Genomic DNA, 17,487 nt, shown 5'->3' with positions numbered 1-17,487 from the left:
TATAAAATTTTATTAAATATGAAGCAAATTAGTTTAGCCAAGTAAAGCTTGAAAATAAATTTCGGAAACATATTTGTGCAATATGAAGGTAGGCATCACTTCCCATGACCTTTATTTAGGTTTAGTCTAAATTAAAGGAGGTAAGAGCATATTTCCTACCCCCTACACCTTCCTATGTTTATCTGGAGGATAATGGAGACTTAGACAATTTGGAAATTGAAATGCGCTTTATGAGGCATCTGGAACCCACAACCCGCCTACAAAATGACCAAACACCCTCCTTCAAAATAGCTGACTACTACCACTACTACAACTACTACTACTACTACTAACAACAACTCACTGCAGCACCGAGTCGCCTGAGGCCAACACAGCTAAGCAAGCTCCTCCTCCGTCCCAGTCTATTCAAAGCCTCTCTCTTTACATCCTCGCAGGAAGTTCTCATTTCCTTAGAATCTTTCTTTATGACATCCTTCCACCCCAGATGAGGATGACCTGCGTTCCGTTTAGCCCTAGACGGTTGGCCGAAAATGACAATATTCGGCAATCAGTCATCCTTCATCCGCAGAACCTGCCCTAGCCATCTCAACCATTCTTTCGTTATAACCATATTAAGCGGGATTGAACCACATTTTGCGTACATCCTACTGTTTGAAATAAGGTCAGTCAGATGGGTACCCAGAACAATCCGTAGGCAATTTCTCTGGAAAATATCTAGTAAATCTTTATCCAGTTTTCAGAGCGCTAATTCTTCAGAACCATATTTGACCACTGTTAATACTGTATCTTCCAATATTCTAATCTTGGTTTGCAGACTTATCGTCCTATTCTTCCAAAATTTATTTAACTGTGAAAAAGCATCCTGAGCCTTGGCTATTCTACTTTTAACATCTTCACTATTCCCACCGTTTCTACTAATAATTAATTAAAAAAAACTTTTTCCACAACATAAGTTTTTTGAAGAAAAATAAAGAACTCCATTAAAGAAAAAATGAGCAAAAATAAAATCAAATAATCTGCCAAGCGTGAAACTATCACAAATAAGCATCGATAAATAAATGAAACCCAAAACGAACAGAAATTACAATAAATAACCGAGTCAAACTCAAAACGAACAGAAATTAACACAAGTTGGGCGCAAAACCCCTATGCCTTCCCAAGGCAAGAACAAAATTTACACTTTGCTGAAAAAAATATAAATGTTTTTACTTTTATAACTTTAATAAATCAAATAATATTAACATTTTGATGACTAAATATCGGTATATGTATATTAAACTGACAATGCACATTCATTTGTATTTTTTCAGTAAAGTTTCAGTAAATTTTGCTCTGGCCTTGGGAAGGCCTAGGGGTTTTGCGCCCAACTTATCTTAATTTCTGCTCGTTTAGAGTTTGACTCGGTTAGTTATTGTAATTTCTGTTCGTTTTGGGTTTCATTTATTTATCGATGCTTGATTTGTGGAAGTTTCACGCTTGGTAGATTATTTGATTTTATTTTTGTTCATTTTTTCTTTAACGGAGTTCTTTACTTTTCTTTGAAAAACTCATTTTGTGGAAAAAGTTTTTTTGATTAATTTCTGTTCGTTTTGACATAGTCTTTTCAGAGAAAAAGAAAATAATACTTTCAATCTTTTCGTTTTTTAAGACTTTATAGTTTGGCCTGCTATTTGTATGCTGGAAAAAAAATTCAGCAATTTTTAACAACATACACCCTTTTAAAAATCTGGACACAAATAGTACTGTTTAATTTAGTTTCATATCTCCTCTAGTTGACCTGAAATGGAAAACGTGATACCATTCACAACAAAATCTGTTTACTTTCTTTGATAGCTTGGACACACTTAAGCTATTTTGATTTGGTTAAATTTTAAGAGCAGAAGTAGCCCCGAAAGTTTGAACATATCCTCAGTCGTTTCTTGGGATACTGCTGAGATGCCTTATTGGGAATTAGCATTAACACAGTGCATTTTGATTTAATCTTAAGGCAACATTTAGTTTTTAAACATAATGGGCAAATGGGAGAGTGGGCGTGGGAGGGTGGGAGTGGGAGGGGGATTAGTTGCCCTCCAATCACTTTCGACTATTAAAAAGGGCATCAGCCCTTTCTATTTTAAATCGAATGAGTCCTTTTCGGAGTTCCCACGACAACTCCTTCGATATGAAGTGCCCTGGTCTAAACAACAACAACAACAACAACAAAAATACATTATACCCAAATAGATCTTTACTATAAAAATGTCATGCCTTCCAATCACTTTTCAACTATTAAAAAGGGCACTAGGCCTTTCGATTTCCAATCGAATGAACCCTTTTCGAAACGACAACGCTTTCTATAAACACCTTATATCCCCCAGGGCATAAATTACAACCCTTACCCTAAGGTCTTTTAGGGTGATTGTCATCCTCTAAGACCGAATTTCCAAAATTTTCAACTACGTTAAACAATGGCTATCTCAAAATTTTGTATTGGATGTGTTTGAGAAAATGATGGGCGTGAGAGGGCGTTAGTCACTCTCCTATCACTATTTTCGTATAAGAAGAAGCCCTAGCTCTTCATATTTTTTACCTAACGTGCGTATTTGAAGTTTCATCAAAAAACATTTTAACGCAAATCTTATATGCCGCCATAGCATTTCGTACAACTCTAGTTCTAAATACTGGGGGGGGGGGTCCCCCCCAAAGATAGAATCTCTTGTACTTTGTTTAACAAACTGGCTACCTGAAAATTTTGATTGAATGTCTTTGGAGGACTGCTAGGCATGAGAGGGGGGTTAGTTACCCTCCAATCACTTTCGACTATTACAAATGGCACTTGCCCTCTCAATTTCCAATTGAAGGAGCCCCTTATGAGGTTTTACGACAACTCTGTCTATAAGAGCCTTATATACCCCCAGGGCAGAACTTACAAACTTTGCCCTTGGGGCTCTAGGGGATTTGTTATCATTAAATACATAAATTCAAGAACGTTCAGCTACGTTGAACAAATGGCTATCTCTAAACTTTGATTGAATGCTTTTGGGGAAATGATGGGCGTAAGAGAGGGGTTAATTACTCTCCACTCACTTTCGACTATTAAAAAGGGTAATTTCAATTTCCAATCAAATGAGCCCTTTTTGAAATTTCTATAACAACTTTCTATATAAACTTTATATACCCCCAGGGCATAACTTACAACCCATGCACTGAGGGCTCTGAGGGGGTTATCATCCTAAAAGACATAATTTCAAGAACTTTCAACTACATTGAACAAAATGGATATCTCAAAATTTTGATTGAATGGGCTTGGGAAAATGGTGGGCGTGAGAGGGGCGTTAGTCGTCCTCCAATCACTTTCAACTACTAAAAAAGGCACTATCCCTTTCAATTTCTAATTGAATGAGCTCTTTTTAAGTTTTTACGCTTTCAATAAAAACCTTATATGCCCCCAGGGCATAACATACAACCCTTACCCTGAGGGCTCTGGTGGGGGGGGGTGTTATCCTTAAAGACTTAATTTCCAAAACTTTCAACTACGTTGAATAAAATGGCTATCTAAAGTATTGATTGAATGTGTTTGGGGAAAAGATGGGCGTGAGAGGGGGGTTAATTGCCCTCAAATCACTTTCGACTATTAAAAAGGGAACTAGCTCTTTGAATTTCCAATCGAATGAACCCTTTTTCAAGTTTCTACAACAAAGATTTCAATAAAAACCTTATATGCCCCCATGGCATAACTTATAAACCTTACCCTGAAGACTGTGGGGGGAGAGTCCTGCTCAAAGGTATAATTTCCTGAACTTTAAACTGCTTGGAACAAAATAGCTGTCTAAAAATCTTTATTGGATCTGTTTGGAAAAAGAGTGGGCTTGGAAGGGGTGTAAGTTGCTTTCCAATCACCTTCGACTATTAAAAAGGGCACTAGCCATTTCAATTTTTAATCGAATGATCTCTTTTTGAAGTTTCTACGACGACGCGTTCTATAGAAACCTTATATGCCCCCTGGGCATAATTTACAACCCTTGCCTTGAGGGCTGTGGGGGGGGGCTGTAATCCTCAAAGACCTAATTTCTAGAACTTAAAACTACGTTGAATAAAACGGATATCTCAAAGTTTTGATTAGATGTGTTTAGGGAAAAGGTGGGCGTGAGAAGCGGGTTAGTTCCCCTCTAATCACTTCCAACCGTTAAAAAGGGCACTGGCCCTTTGAATTTCCAGTCGAATGACCTTTTTTGAAGTTTTTACGACAACGCCTTCTATAAAAAACGTTATATGTCCCCAGGGCGTAACTTACAACCCTTGCCCTAAGAGCTGTGGGGGGCTGTCCTCAAAAACATAATTTCTATCTGGAAATCAACTACGCCGAACAAAACGACTATCTCAAATTTTGATTGGATGTGTTTCGGGAAATGGTGGGCGTGGATGGGGTGTTAGTCGTCTTCCAACCCCTGTCGACTTTTAAAAATGGCACAAGCCACTCCAATTTCAAATTGAATGAGTCCTTTTCAAAGTTCCCACGACAACTCCCTCTATACGAAGTGCCCTGGTCTAAAGGAAAAAAATTAATAAATAATACATTGTGCCAACATCGTTCTTATATGCCCCCAGTGCATAACTTAAAACGCTTTCCCTGAGGGTTGTGGGTGAGTGTCCTCTTCAAAAAAATATTTTCTATCCGGAAATCAACTACGTTGAACAAATTGGCAATCTCAAAATTTGGATTGGATATGTTTGGGGGAGTGCTGAGTGAGGGGGGGCTAGTTGCCCTCCAATCACTTTCGACTATTAAAAAGCCACTCCAATTTCCAATCGAATTCCCAATTTCCAATCTTAGGCACCGTGAAACGCTGCCTAAGATTTATACAACAACTTTCTATATAAAACTTATTAGCCCCCAGGGCATAACTTCCAACCCTTGCACTGGGGGCTCTGAGGGGATTATCATCGTTAAAAAATCTAATTTCCAGAACTTTCAACTACGTTGAACAAAATGGGTATCTCAAAATTTTGATTGAATGTGTTTGGGAAAATGGTGGGCGTGAGAGGGGCGTTAGTCGCTATCCAGTCACTTTTAACTTTAAAAAAGGCACTAGCCATTTCAATTTCCAATTGAATGAGCCCTTTTGAAGTTTCTACGACAACGCTTTCAATAAGGGGCATAAATTAAGGGCAATAAGGGCCCCAGGGCATAAATTACAACCCTTGCACTGTTCTCATCCTAAAAGACCTAATTTCCAGAACTTTCAACTACGTTGAAAAAAATGAATATCTCAAAATTTTGATTGGATGTGTTTGGGAAAATCGTGGGTGTGAGAGGGGCTTTATTCGCTGTTCAATCCCTTTCAACTATCAAAAAAGGCACTAACCTTTCAATTTCTAATTGAATGAGCCCTTTGAAGTTTCTACGACAAAGGCTTTCAATAAAAACTGTATATGCCCCCAGATCATAACTTACAACCCTTGCCCTGAGGGCTGTGGGGGGAGTGGTTGTCATCCTTAAAGACCTAATTTCGAAAACTTTCAACTACGTTGAACAAAATTGCTTTCTAAAAATTTTGATTGGATGTGTTTGGAGAAAAGGTGGGTGTGAGAGGGGGGTTAGTTGCCCTCAAATCGCTTTCGACTATTAAAAAGGGTACTAGCCCTTTAAATTTCAACTCGAATGAACCCTTTTCAAGTTTCTACGACAAAGACTTCAATAAAAACCTTATATGCCCCCAGGGCATAACTTATAACCCTTGCCCTCAAGACTGTGAGGGGACTGTCCTGCTCAAAGGTATAATTTCCTGAACTTTGAACATTGTGGGACAAATTGACTATCTCAAAATTTTTATTGGATGTGTTTGGGGAAATGGTGGGTGTGGAAGGGTTGTTAGTTGCCATCCAATCACTTTCGACTATTAAAACGGGCACTAGCCATTTCAATTTCCAATTGAATGAGCCCTTTTTGAAGTTTCTACGACAACGCATTTTATAAAAACCTGATATGCCTCCAGGGCATAACTTACAGCCCTTTCCCCGAGGGTTGTGGGGGAGTGTCCTCCTCAAAACATATTTTCTATTTGGAAATCGACTACGCTGAACAAAATGGCTATCTCAAAATTTTGGTTGGATGTGTTTGAGGGAATGATGGGCGTGCGGGAGGGGGAGGCTAGTTGCCCTCCAGTCACTTTCGACTATTAAAATGGGGACTAGCCCTTTGAATTTCCAATCGAATGAGCCTTTTTTGAAGTTTCTACGACAACGCCTTCTATAAAAACCTGATATGCCCCCAGGGCATAACTTACAGCCCTTGCCCTAAAAGCTGCAGGGGAGTGTCCTCCTCAAACCATAATTTCTATCTGGAAATCAACTACGCTGAACAAAATTGCTATCTCAAAATTTTGATTGGATATGTTTCGGGAAAGGGTGGGCGTGTAAAAGCCACTCCAGTTTCCAATTGAATGAGCCATTTTCGAAGTTTCTACGACAACATCTTCGATACGAAGTGCCCTGCTCTACAGGAAAAAAATAATAAATAATACATTGTGCCAACGTCGTTCTTATATGCCCTCAGGGCATAACTTAAAAACCTTTGCCCCAAGGGTTGTGGGAGAGTGTCCTTCTTAAAAACATGTTTTCCATCTGGAAATCAACTACATTGAACAAAATGGCCATCTCATTGTGCCAACATCGTTCATTACATAGACAGCGCTATTGCGCAGCCTATGATACTATCAAGGTAAGTGACGCTGCCCACCTGATCAATCTTTTCGTTACCCTTGGCACCTTTTCATCTCACTTATTTCTAGCCTTAGTGACTTGGTCTTCTTAACAATAATTTTCAAACCTATTTTAGCACCCTGAACTCAGAAAACCTCTAAAAGTTTATTCATTTTGCTCACACCTTCTTCTAGGATTCTTAAATCATCAGCATAATCTAAGTCCATGAGAGTTTCTCCTCCCCATTCGATTCCGTGGTCTCCCATTGCCTTTCTTGTGCTCCTTAAGACAAAGTCCATAAAAATTATCCATATGAATGGGGATAGAACACATCCCTGCTTAACTCCTGATTTAATAGCTTAACCGTAGCAGTGTTAATCTCGTGCATAGCACTAATCCCTTTAATGTATTTGTCTGGTATACCATACAAGGATAAGACCTTTGTTAAAGCTCTTCTATCAACAGAATCGATCGCTTGCTCATAATCTATAAAATTGGGGACCAAACGCGTTTGACAACTCAGGCACTTCTCAATCATTAACCTAAGAGTGAAAATTTGGTGGACACATCCTCTACCTTTTCTAAAACCGGACTCTACTTCTCTTAAAACTTTGTCTACAACATCTCTCACTCTAAGAAAGTGTCATATTACTAAGTAATTTGCTACCTTCGTAGACCAAACTAATGCCTCGATAATTACGACACTCACTCTTATCCTTTTTCTTATACAGTGGTTTGATTAAAGTTTTCCTAAAATTGTTAAGGTTTTCTTATGGCACTTCCCCTTTTTCAAAAATCATATTCATAATCTTCAGTAACTTATTTCGAACCTCAGAGTCACCATATTTAAGAAACTCATTTACCACACTATCAGCATCTGGAGCCTTACTGTTTATTAATCCTTTTTGTACTGTCACTAATTCTTCCTCACATAAAAAGAAAAATCTTCCTTCACATCCAAGGTATCAAAAACTTTTTCATTTTTCCTCTATATCTTTTCCTGCAACTGTATCTCGGCTTAGCACATTCTCAAAATGTTCCGCCCATCTCTCTTTAAAATTTTCCTCATCACTAATTGTGGCCCCGTTCCTATCTTTAACTGAGACAAGCCCGGATTGACTACTCCCTCTCAATTTATTAACATTCCAGTACAATATTTTACTATTATGCCGTCTAGCTGCATCTTCCAGATCCTCGGCAATATTATCCGTGGCCTCCACTTCACACCTCCTTCGTTCATATTTTACTGTTTTCTCCACTTTCTTTACATTCCTTTTGTTTTCATATGATCTTTCACTCAGATTCTTGTACAAGCCCCTTCTCCTCTCTACTAAACATAAAGCTTTTTCACTAATATTCCAAGCTGCAGTCTTAACTTTCTTCCCTAAGACACCATCAGCAACTTCACAAATTGTTTTTCTAAAAATATTCCGATCATCTTCCACATTGTCAAATTATAAACTCTCAAGTTTAGTATTCAACTGTTGCAAGAAAATTTCTCTCAAATTCTCATCCTGGAGTCTACCAACATCATAACTTCCCGGGAGGTAGTTACCCTTCCGAAATTTCAGCTTTAAAATAACCCTAGACACTACTTGATGGTGATCTTTATTTTTAAAATCAATAATAGCATTTCTATATATCCTAGTATCTTGTATTGATCCTGCCAGTCTTTGGTTTACAATAACATAATCAATAAGGTTTGCTGTCTTACCATCACGTGAATACCATGCCAACTTATGGGCCATTTTATAACCAAACACCGTATTAGTTGTAACTAGATTGTTATACCTACATTTCAGTCTGAACAAAAAGAAAAACATTGGCCGAAAACTCAACTCAGAGAAACTCAACAAATATTGACATCAAATTCAGATTGAGTGGTAGGCCAAATAGTATTGGTTTGCGTGGCCTAGTTGATCTTGTATAGCAGAGGTTTACTGAGTTGAGTTTTAAAATTCTTCTTTCGTCTGTGTTGAATTGGAAATGTTTTTATTCTAACTTTAGTTCTTTTTTTCACGAGCTTCGCACTCATAGAGTGAGTTTTAATTAATTACTTTCAGTTATTATAAGTTTACTTTTTGCTTACAGTTATTATAGGCTTACTTTTGCCTTAGCTGGAATTTGTTGAAATCGAATTTAGTTGATTTGCTGTTTGGACTTAGTTACTAATAATTAATCATATTATATAATAAATTATATAATAAATAAACATATATATATATATTATATTTTATAATACTTTTAATTATTATACAATAAGTGATTTAATAATAAACTAATAATTAATTTTATTCATGTGGGAGTGAACTTAGGGGTGGTTTTGAATATACCCTTTAATTATCTTCAAAGACAATTACATGAAAACCGTGGTAATAATTAAAAATTTATTAAAAATTTAAAAATAATTTAATGAGACTTAACTAAATCTTAGGAACAACGGTAAATCTGTTCAAATGAGATTTGGAATCCAGCAAAACCAGACGACTCGTCAGAATGGAAATGAAATCGTAAACTCGTTGCACCAGGTTGAAACTTTGCAGTCCCTTAAATAAAAAAAAAATTATAAAAAATCCTTGCACCAGGTTGAAACTTTGCAGTCCCATAAAGAAAAAAAAATAATAAAAAATCCTTGCACCAGGTTGAAACTTTGCAGTCCCTTAAATAAAAAAAGAATAATAAAAAATCCTTGCACCAGGTTGAAACTTTGCAGTCCCATAAAGAAAAAAAAATATAAATAGAAACTCGTTGCACCAGGTTGAAACTTTGCAGTCCCTTAAGAAAAAACAAGAAAATAAAACCAGAAAGTCTTATTAACAGCAATAAAGAGAAATTTAGAATCCATGAAAAACAGAAGACTCATCAAAATGAAAATGGTGTCGTAAATTCGTTGCACCAAGTTGAAACTTTGCAGTATAAAAGCTAAAGAATAAAAGAAAAGTGTTATGAATAATAATAATTATGTTCAAAAGAAATTTTGAATATAGGAGAAACAGACGATTCATCAAAATTGAAATGATATTGCAAAAAGGTTGCAAACCTTGCAGTCCCTTAAAGTGAAAAAATAAACATTAAAAGCTTATAGGTTAAGAGCAAAACGCCTTAGGAACAACAATAAACCAGTTGAAAATAAAATTGGAAGCCAGTAGATGCTGGTGACTCAAAGAATAAAAAAATGAAAGGGAATGAAAAGAAGAGAAAAATAGAATTAATCGTCAACCTTATGTGCCAGGTTGAAACCTTGCAGTCCCTTAAAGTGAAAATAAAGTAAAAACAAACAGATATAAGCACTAAAAAGGTTCATTTAGGCTTATTAATTAGAATCGGTCTAAAAGAATTACAACATGAGCTTCATGAGAGGGAGGGGAGAGTGAAGCTGCGGACAGAGGAGGACGGAGGAGTATCATATGCGATTCAAGTCACTTGGTTAGTGTCAGTAATAGTAGTAGCCAGGGGCGTAACTCCAGCATTTTTATTGATGGGTGGGAAGAAGAAGGGTATCCATCCAGAGAGTCAAGGGGCATTTGCTATATAATAATTTTTTGTACTAAATGTTGGAGGGATACGTTTCCCACTCCCGCCCCCCCCCAAAAAAAAAGAAACGATGCCAGTGATAGTACCAGTTGACCTGTAAACTCACTGGTAACACACTAGTGGGATTCTGCTCCAAACTATTTTTTTTTTTAATTCTTATATTTATATTTGGTTAATCTTCTTTTGGTGTGTCTTTTTGTAAGTTCCCCCTCCCCCCAACTATTTTATCTCTCCATTTAAAAGATTTCCTTCGTTATTTACTTTACTGCAGTATACAGATTAGTTTTGCTGTCACTTTTAATTTAGAGAAAGACTTTGTTTTTAATTGAGAAATGGTAAATACTATTATAATCGTACTTTTTGGTGATAACGTTTGATATTGTATTGTAAAATATAATTTCAAAACTAATTTTGGTATCGCAATTAATTTCGGCAGAAATACCTTTCGTGTGCCTGATACATTTTGAGTAAGAAACAAAGTCGAATCAAAGTACTTTTATTAATTCGAGCTCCATTGTACAAAGCCTTAGTATTGTTCATGCATTTTTTATGTTTATATCATATATTATGATTTTTCATACGTAATAATTTTTAAATTTTTGATGGGTTTTAATATATTTACACATATGCTCGTTTATATAATGGGGCTTATTCACACTACGTTTTGTTTCTAGAATGACACCATCAACAGTGCATTTGGATTATGAACTACGGTAGTTGATTCCCAGAAGGAAGTAACAAGCGACTTTAAAGTTGAAAACAAACGGAAATTATCCTGCATAGGATAATTTATTTGTAGCAACTATTCTCCTTTATCCCCCTGCTGTTCACGCCAAATTTGGACCTTTTAAAATTCTTTGAGAACGACTTCACTAGCATAAGGGCACTGTTACCAAAGTTTTTCTTCTTATCACAGGGCTTTGAAAATAGGAGGGCTTATTTGTTCGTACCTGCATTAAACAATAAAAGTTCTAAATGAAATGTTTTGAAAGACACAGTGATAGCACACTTTGAATTGTGAGCCGGCTATACAGATTGCACCCTAAAATTCTTTCAGTAAAATCATCACTCAAACTTTAACCTAAAGAGTTAGGCACTGAGGACACTTTTCCATAAGATAGATAATTAAAATTTGTTTTTGGACAGTAACTGAAATTACTGTCAGTCTTTACATATCATATGGATAAAATTTGAAAATTTGTCTGTCCATTGAAAAATTAACACAACATATGATTTTTTTTCCTATTTGGTGAGATTCGTCTTTCATCTGTTAGATATTAAAATGCGCCAACTTGGACTTATCCCCTGCCCGGCTATTTTACTTAACCCCTTAAAAGGTCTACATGCAATACTCTGCGGCACTTACCACTGTAGTGCTCTGGACATAAGTTTTCCAGTCACTGTATAGCAAAATAGAACTAAACATAGCAACACTAAAATTAAAAAAGGCAAACTTGTAATCGTTATGTTTAACTGATAGAGAGTAAAGGGATGTAATATTAGAAGCAGTAGAAGGCAGCAGTCTGTATAGCAGAACAGGACCAACCGAGTCTTTTAGTAAAATTAGAAATAGGAAATTCTTAATCATCAGGATAAAAAGATTGCAATATAAGGAACATCAGGGGGGGATTTTTTAGCAGAGCAGAGGTAACCATAGAATTGAAAATTCAAACGGGCAAAATCGTCATGATTGACTAACAAAGTGTAAAGTGGAGCAGTAGTAAGAACAGCGGAGGGTATGGCAAAGTTCCGCTACTATTAAATTCATCTTATAAGTAAAAGCGTAAATCATACCCCTCCAGACTTACATGAAAAATTTAATTTGCCACATAGGAATCCACACGAAGGCGTATGAAAAAAGTCAGAGCAGGCACCACCAAACAAAGTTTGAAGGGGGGGTTCAAGTTCAAATTGTTGTGCTCTCATCTGAACGCCACAAACAAACTGATCAGCCCTAAAAATATAAGTCACTTCAAATTCAGTAATAACTTTGTTTATATCTTTTAATATACAAACTAAATAAAAAAACCAAATCCCTCAACCTGAGACCTTGAAAAACATATTTTTATGAATCTAATTAAAATAATAACTGTGATTGAAGCCTGATCAAGATTCAATGTTAAATGTCAAGTTTTAAGGTAAGATTTAGTGATTTAGTTCAATAATAAAAATTCATTCTTATTGTCAATGATCAATATTCAATGTTTAATGCCAATATTTAAGGCAATATATAGCAATTAGGGTGATTCAATGCTAAGTTAGTCATTCAATGTTAAATGTTAAGATTTATGATAAGATTTAGTAATTCAATTTTAATTCAATAGTGATTGAGCCTGTTCAAGATTCAATATTAAATATTAAGATTTAGGGGAAAATTTAGTAATTTAATTCAATTGCCAAATTCAATGTAAATGTCAGTAACCAAGATTTAATGTTTGAAATCAGGGTCTAGGGTAAGACTTAGTGATTCGATGCCATTTCAACAGTGATTCAAGCCTGACTAAGATTCAATATTAAATGTCATGGTTTGAGGTTTCATTTAATGATTAGTGATTCAATGTAAAACTGGTGATTCAATAATAAAAGTTTAAGGTATGATTTAGTGATTCAGTTTTAGTTCAATACTGATTCAAGCCTGATGAAGATTTAAAATTCAATGACAAAATCTAAGGTAAAATTTAATGATTCAATGTTATTTCAATGGCGGTTCAAGCCTGATAAAACTTCAATATTATATGTCAAGAAATAAGGAAATAGTTATTGATTTAATTCCAGCCTAATTAAAATTTAATATTATTATTAAAAAATGAGGCTAGAGTTAGTGATTTAATTCCATAATCAAAATTCAATGTTAATGTCAATAATCATGGTTCAGTATTAAATATAAGGATTTAAAGCAAGATTTAGTGTTTCAGTGTTAATTAAACCGTAATTCAAGTCTGACCAAGATTCAGTGTTAACTGTCAAGATTTAAAGCAATATTCAGTGCTTAATGTTAATTAAATAGTAATACAAGCCTTATTAATATTCTATGTTAAATATCAAGATTTAAGGTAAGATTTAGTGATTCAATGTAAATTGAATGGTGCTTCAGGCATGATCAAGATTCAATGTTAAATATCAAGATAAAAGATAAAATTTAGTGATTGTATTTAATAATCAAAATGCAATATTAATTTCAGTTATCAAGATTCAATGTTATATGTCAAAATTTAAGGTAAGGGTCAGGTATTAGTGATTTAATGTTAAATTTCAATATTTAAGGCATGATTTAGCGATTCAATGTTAATTCAGTTGTGCTTAAAGCATGATCAAGATTCAATGATAAATGTCAAGATTTAAGGTAAGAGTTAGTGATTAGTGGTTCAATGTAAAATTTAGTGATTCAATGTTACTGCCATAGCGATTCAAGCCTGATTAAGATTAAATAAAAAAAAACAAGTTATTTGAACTTAAAGTAGCCTAAGGAGCAACATTAAAACTTAAAACGAACAGAAATTATTCCGTATATGAAAGGGGCTGTCCGCTCCTCAACGCCTCGCTCTTTATGCTAAAGTTTTGAATTGTTTTATAACATGGAGTTGTGAAAAAGAGTCCAACTTTGGCTTGAAGAGCAAGGCGTAGTGGAGGGGACAGCCCCTTTCATATAAGGAATAATTTCTGTTAGTTTTAAGTTTTAATGTTGCTCCTTACTTTCAGTTAAAAAAAGCTTGTTTTTTATTTAGTTTTTGAGTTAATAAAGGTATTGATTTTGGCTCACCGTACATGAATAATTAAAAAAAGTTGCATATTAATTTTACTTTTATTTGGTTAAATAGCTTTCTCAAAAGTTGTTTAATTTTATTTACGAACGTTTTTATTAGTAATAAGTATACGTAGCTTACGAATTAACTTACGTAACGAACTTCTATATCCATATACTTTCAATACGTATATTAGGGGGTTCGCCCCCTAGTCAATACCCCGCTCTTTACGCTAAAGTTCAAAATTTGTTCCAATTATTAAAAATTGACCTCTTAATTACAAAGGCCGTTAATTAGAACAAATAGCTCTAATGAAAATACTAAAAAATATTTGGCTTAAAGAGCGAGGTATTGACTAGGGTGTGATCCCGATCATATACTTAATAATTTCTGTTCGTTTTAAGTTTTGATGTAGCTCCTTACTTTCAGTTGAAATTACTTGTTCATCTTTTTACTTAATTTTGATCTTTTTTTAAATAATACTGGGAAATCCGGCGCCCTCTTCATAGCAATGTCCCTTCCCCCATGAAAACTTCCTCGATGGAAAGATCCTCCCACATAATCCCCGACCCCCCCCTCTCTCTACCAGAAGAAATTCCCCTGGAAAACGCCTGTATACTTCCCAATAACCTTAACTATATATAAACATTGGGTGAAGTTCATAACTTTCAGCCCTCCCCCCGGGGACTTTGGTGGATTAAGTTATCCTAAAAGACATATCTATTATATTTTCGACCATGCTGAACAAAATGGTTATCTCAAAATTTTGATCGGGTTACTTTGGGAAAAAAATGAGCGTGAGAGGGGGCCTAGTTGCCCTCCATTTTTTTTATAGCTTAAAACTGCACTAGACCTTTTAATTTCCGTTCGAATGAGCCCGCTCCCGGTCTTCTAGGACCACTCGTTCGATACGATCACCCCTGAAAAAAAGAAAAAAAACGCTGAATTTGATGGTGTGATTTTCTTTAAGGTTCTAAAGCTTTTAGGGAGTATTTGCCCCTTTTTTCGAAAATCAGCCAAATTTTCTCAGGTAACTTTTGATGGGGAAGAATAAACTTGATGAAACTTATATATTTGAAATAAGTATTAAAATCTGATTCTTTTGATGTATCTATTGATATCAAAATCCCATTTTTTAGAGTTTCGGATACTATTGAGCCGGATCGCTCCTTACTTAAAGTTTGTAATCCCGAACTGTTTGATTCTTTTAATATTTAAGGTATGATTTAGTGATTTGGTTCAATAGCCAAAACTCAATGTTAATGTCAATGATCAAGATTTAATGTTAATCGTCCGGATTTAAGGTCAGATTTAGTGATTAGGGATTCAATGTTAAATTAGTCATTAAATGTTAAATGTCAAGATCTATGGTAGGATTTAGTGATTTAATTCAATAATCCTAATTTCAGTAGAGATCTTAAGATTAAAGGAGGGGATCTAATTTGAGGAAAAGGGCCTCATTCCGGACGTTTAATCTTTGCTGTTTTTAGGTATAGTATGATTATACCTACACTCGTATACTATCATAGGCAGCGCGCTAGCGCTGCCTAAGTAAAGAACGATGTGGGCACAATATGTTGTTTTTTGGTTCTCCATACCCGGGCACTTCGTATCGAAGGCGTTGTTGTAGAAACTTCGAAAAGGGCTCATTCGATTGGAAATTGGGGTGGCTAGCGCCCTTTTTAATAGTCGACAGTGATTGGAGGGCCACTAGAACCCCCCACGCCAATCAATCCTCCACACACATCCAATTAAAATTTTGATATAGTCATTTTATTCAGCATAGTTGATTGCCAAATAGAAAATATGTTTTTGAGGAGGACACTCCCCCACATCTCTCTGGGCCAGGGTTTTAAGTTATGCCCTGGGGATATATAAGGTTTTTAAGAAGGCGTTGTCGTAGAAACTTCAAAACAGGCTCATTCGATTGGAAATTCAAAGGGCTAGCACCCTTTTTAATAGTCAGAAGTGATTGGAGGGCAACTAGCTCCCCCCCCCAAGCCCATCATTCCCCTAAATACATCCAATCATAATTTTGAGATAGCCATTTTCTTCAGCGTAGTTGATTTCCAGAAAGAAAATATGTTTTTGAGTAGGGCACTTCCCCACAACCCTCAGGGCAAGGGTTTTAAGTTATGCCCTGGGGGCATATAACGTTTTTATAGAAGGCGTTGTCGTAGGAACTTCAAACAGGCTCATTCGATTGGACATTCAAAGGGCAAGTACCCTTTTTAATAGTCAAAATGATTGGAGGACAACTAGCCCCCCCCCACAACCCATCATTCTTCCAAACACATCCAATCAAAATTTTGAGATAGCCATTTTGCTCTGCGTAATTGATTTCCGGATAGAAAATATGTTTTTGAGGAGGACACTCCCCCACAGCCCTCAGGGCAAGGGTTTTAGTCGTAGAAACTTCAATACAGGCTCATTCGATTGGGAATTCAAAGGGTTAGTGCCCTTTTTAATAGTCGAAAGTGATTGGAAAGCAACTAGCCCCCCCCCCCCACGCCCATTATTCCCCCAAACACATCCAATCAAAATTCTGAGATAGCCATTTTGTTCAGCGTAGTTGTTTTCCAGATAGAAAATATGTTTATGAGCAGGACACTCCCTCACAACCCGAAGGGCAAGGGTTTTAAGTTATGGCCTGGGGGCATATACGGTTTTTATAGAAGGCGTTGTCGTAGAAACTTCAAAACAGGCTAATTCGATTGGAAATTATAAGGGCTAGTACCCTTTTTAATAGTCAAAAGTGATTGGAGGGCAACTAGCCCCCCCCCCACACATCATTCCCCCAAACACATCCAATCAAAATTTTGAGATAGCCATTTTGTTCAGCGTAGTTGATTTCCTGATATAAAATATGTTTTTGAGGAGGACACTCCCCAACAACCCTCAGGAAAAGGGCTTTAAATTATGCACTGGGGGCATATAAGGTTTTTACAGAAGGCGTTGTAGAAACTTCAAAATAGGCTCATTCGATTGGTAATTCAAAGGTATAGTAGCCTTTTTAACAGTCAAAAGTGACTGGAGGGCAACTAGCCCCCACGCCCTTCATTCCCCCAAAAACATCCAATAAAAATTTTAAGGTAGCCATTTTGTTCAGCGTTGTCGTAGAAACTTCAAAACAGGCTCATTCGATTGGAAATTCAAAGGGCTAGTACCCTTTTTAATAGTCGAAAGTGATTGGAGGGCAACTAGGTCTTCCACGCCCATCATTCCCCCAAACACATGCAATCAAAACATTTAGATAGCTATTTTTTTCAGTGTAGTTGATTTGCAGATAGAAAATATGTTTTGGAGGAGGAAATTGCTCCACTACCATCAAGGCCATGGTTTTAAGTTACGCTTTAGAGGCATATAAAGTTTTTATATAAGGTGTTGTCGTAGAAACTTCAAAAAGACTCATTTGATTGGTAATTCAAAGGGCTAGTACCCTTTTTAATAGTCAAAAGTGACTGGAGGGCAACTAGCCCCCACGCCCTTCATTCCCCCAAAAACATCCAATAACAATTTTTAGGTAGCC

At 36.0% G+C, this 17,487-nt stretch overlaps 1 protein-coding gene across 1 annotated transcript in view; it reads right to left on the bottom strand.

Annotated features, from left to right (window-relative positions):
- Nucleotides 1-9,054: 9,054 nt before the first annotated feature.
- LOC148941017 (neuropilin-2-like) overlaps nucleotides 9,055-17,487 on the bottom strand; it is a 115,138-nt gene continuing 106,705 nt past the window's right edge. Inside the window, exons 6-7 of the mRNA XM_089104957.1 lie at nucleotides 12,024-12,169; nucleotides 9,055-9,227 (exon numbers count right to left, since the gene is read on the bottom strand). Coding sequence (XP_088961083.1) covers nucleotides 9,112-9,227; nucleotides 12,024-12,169 — 262 coding nt within the window. The 3' untranslated portion in view covers nucleotides 9,055-9,111. The remainder of the gene's footprint in view (nucleotides 9,228-12,023; nucleotides 12,170-17,487) is intronic.

This window comes from Artemia sp. Qi Xiang Cuo, chromosome 19 (assembly GCF_049724085.1).
Source record: "Artemia sp. Qi Xiang Cuo chromosome 19, ASM4972408v1, whole genome shotgun sequence".
Lineage (NCBI taxonomy): Eukaryota > Metazoa > Arthropoda > Branchiopoda > Anostraca > Artemiidae > Artemia > Artemia sp. Qi Xiang Cuo.
Note: the sequence above shows the minus strand (reverse complement) of the source record. Positions and strands in the feature narration are given on the sequence as shown.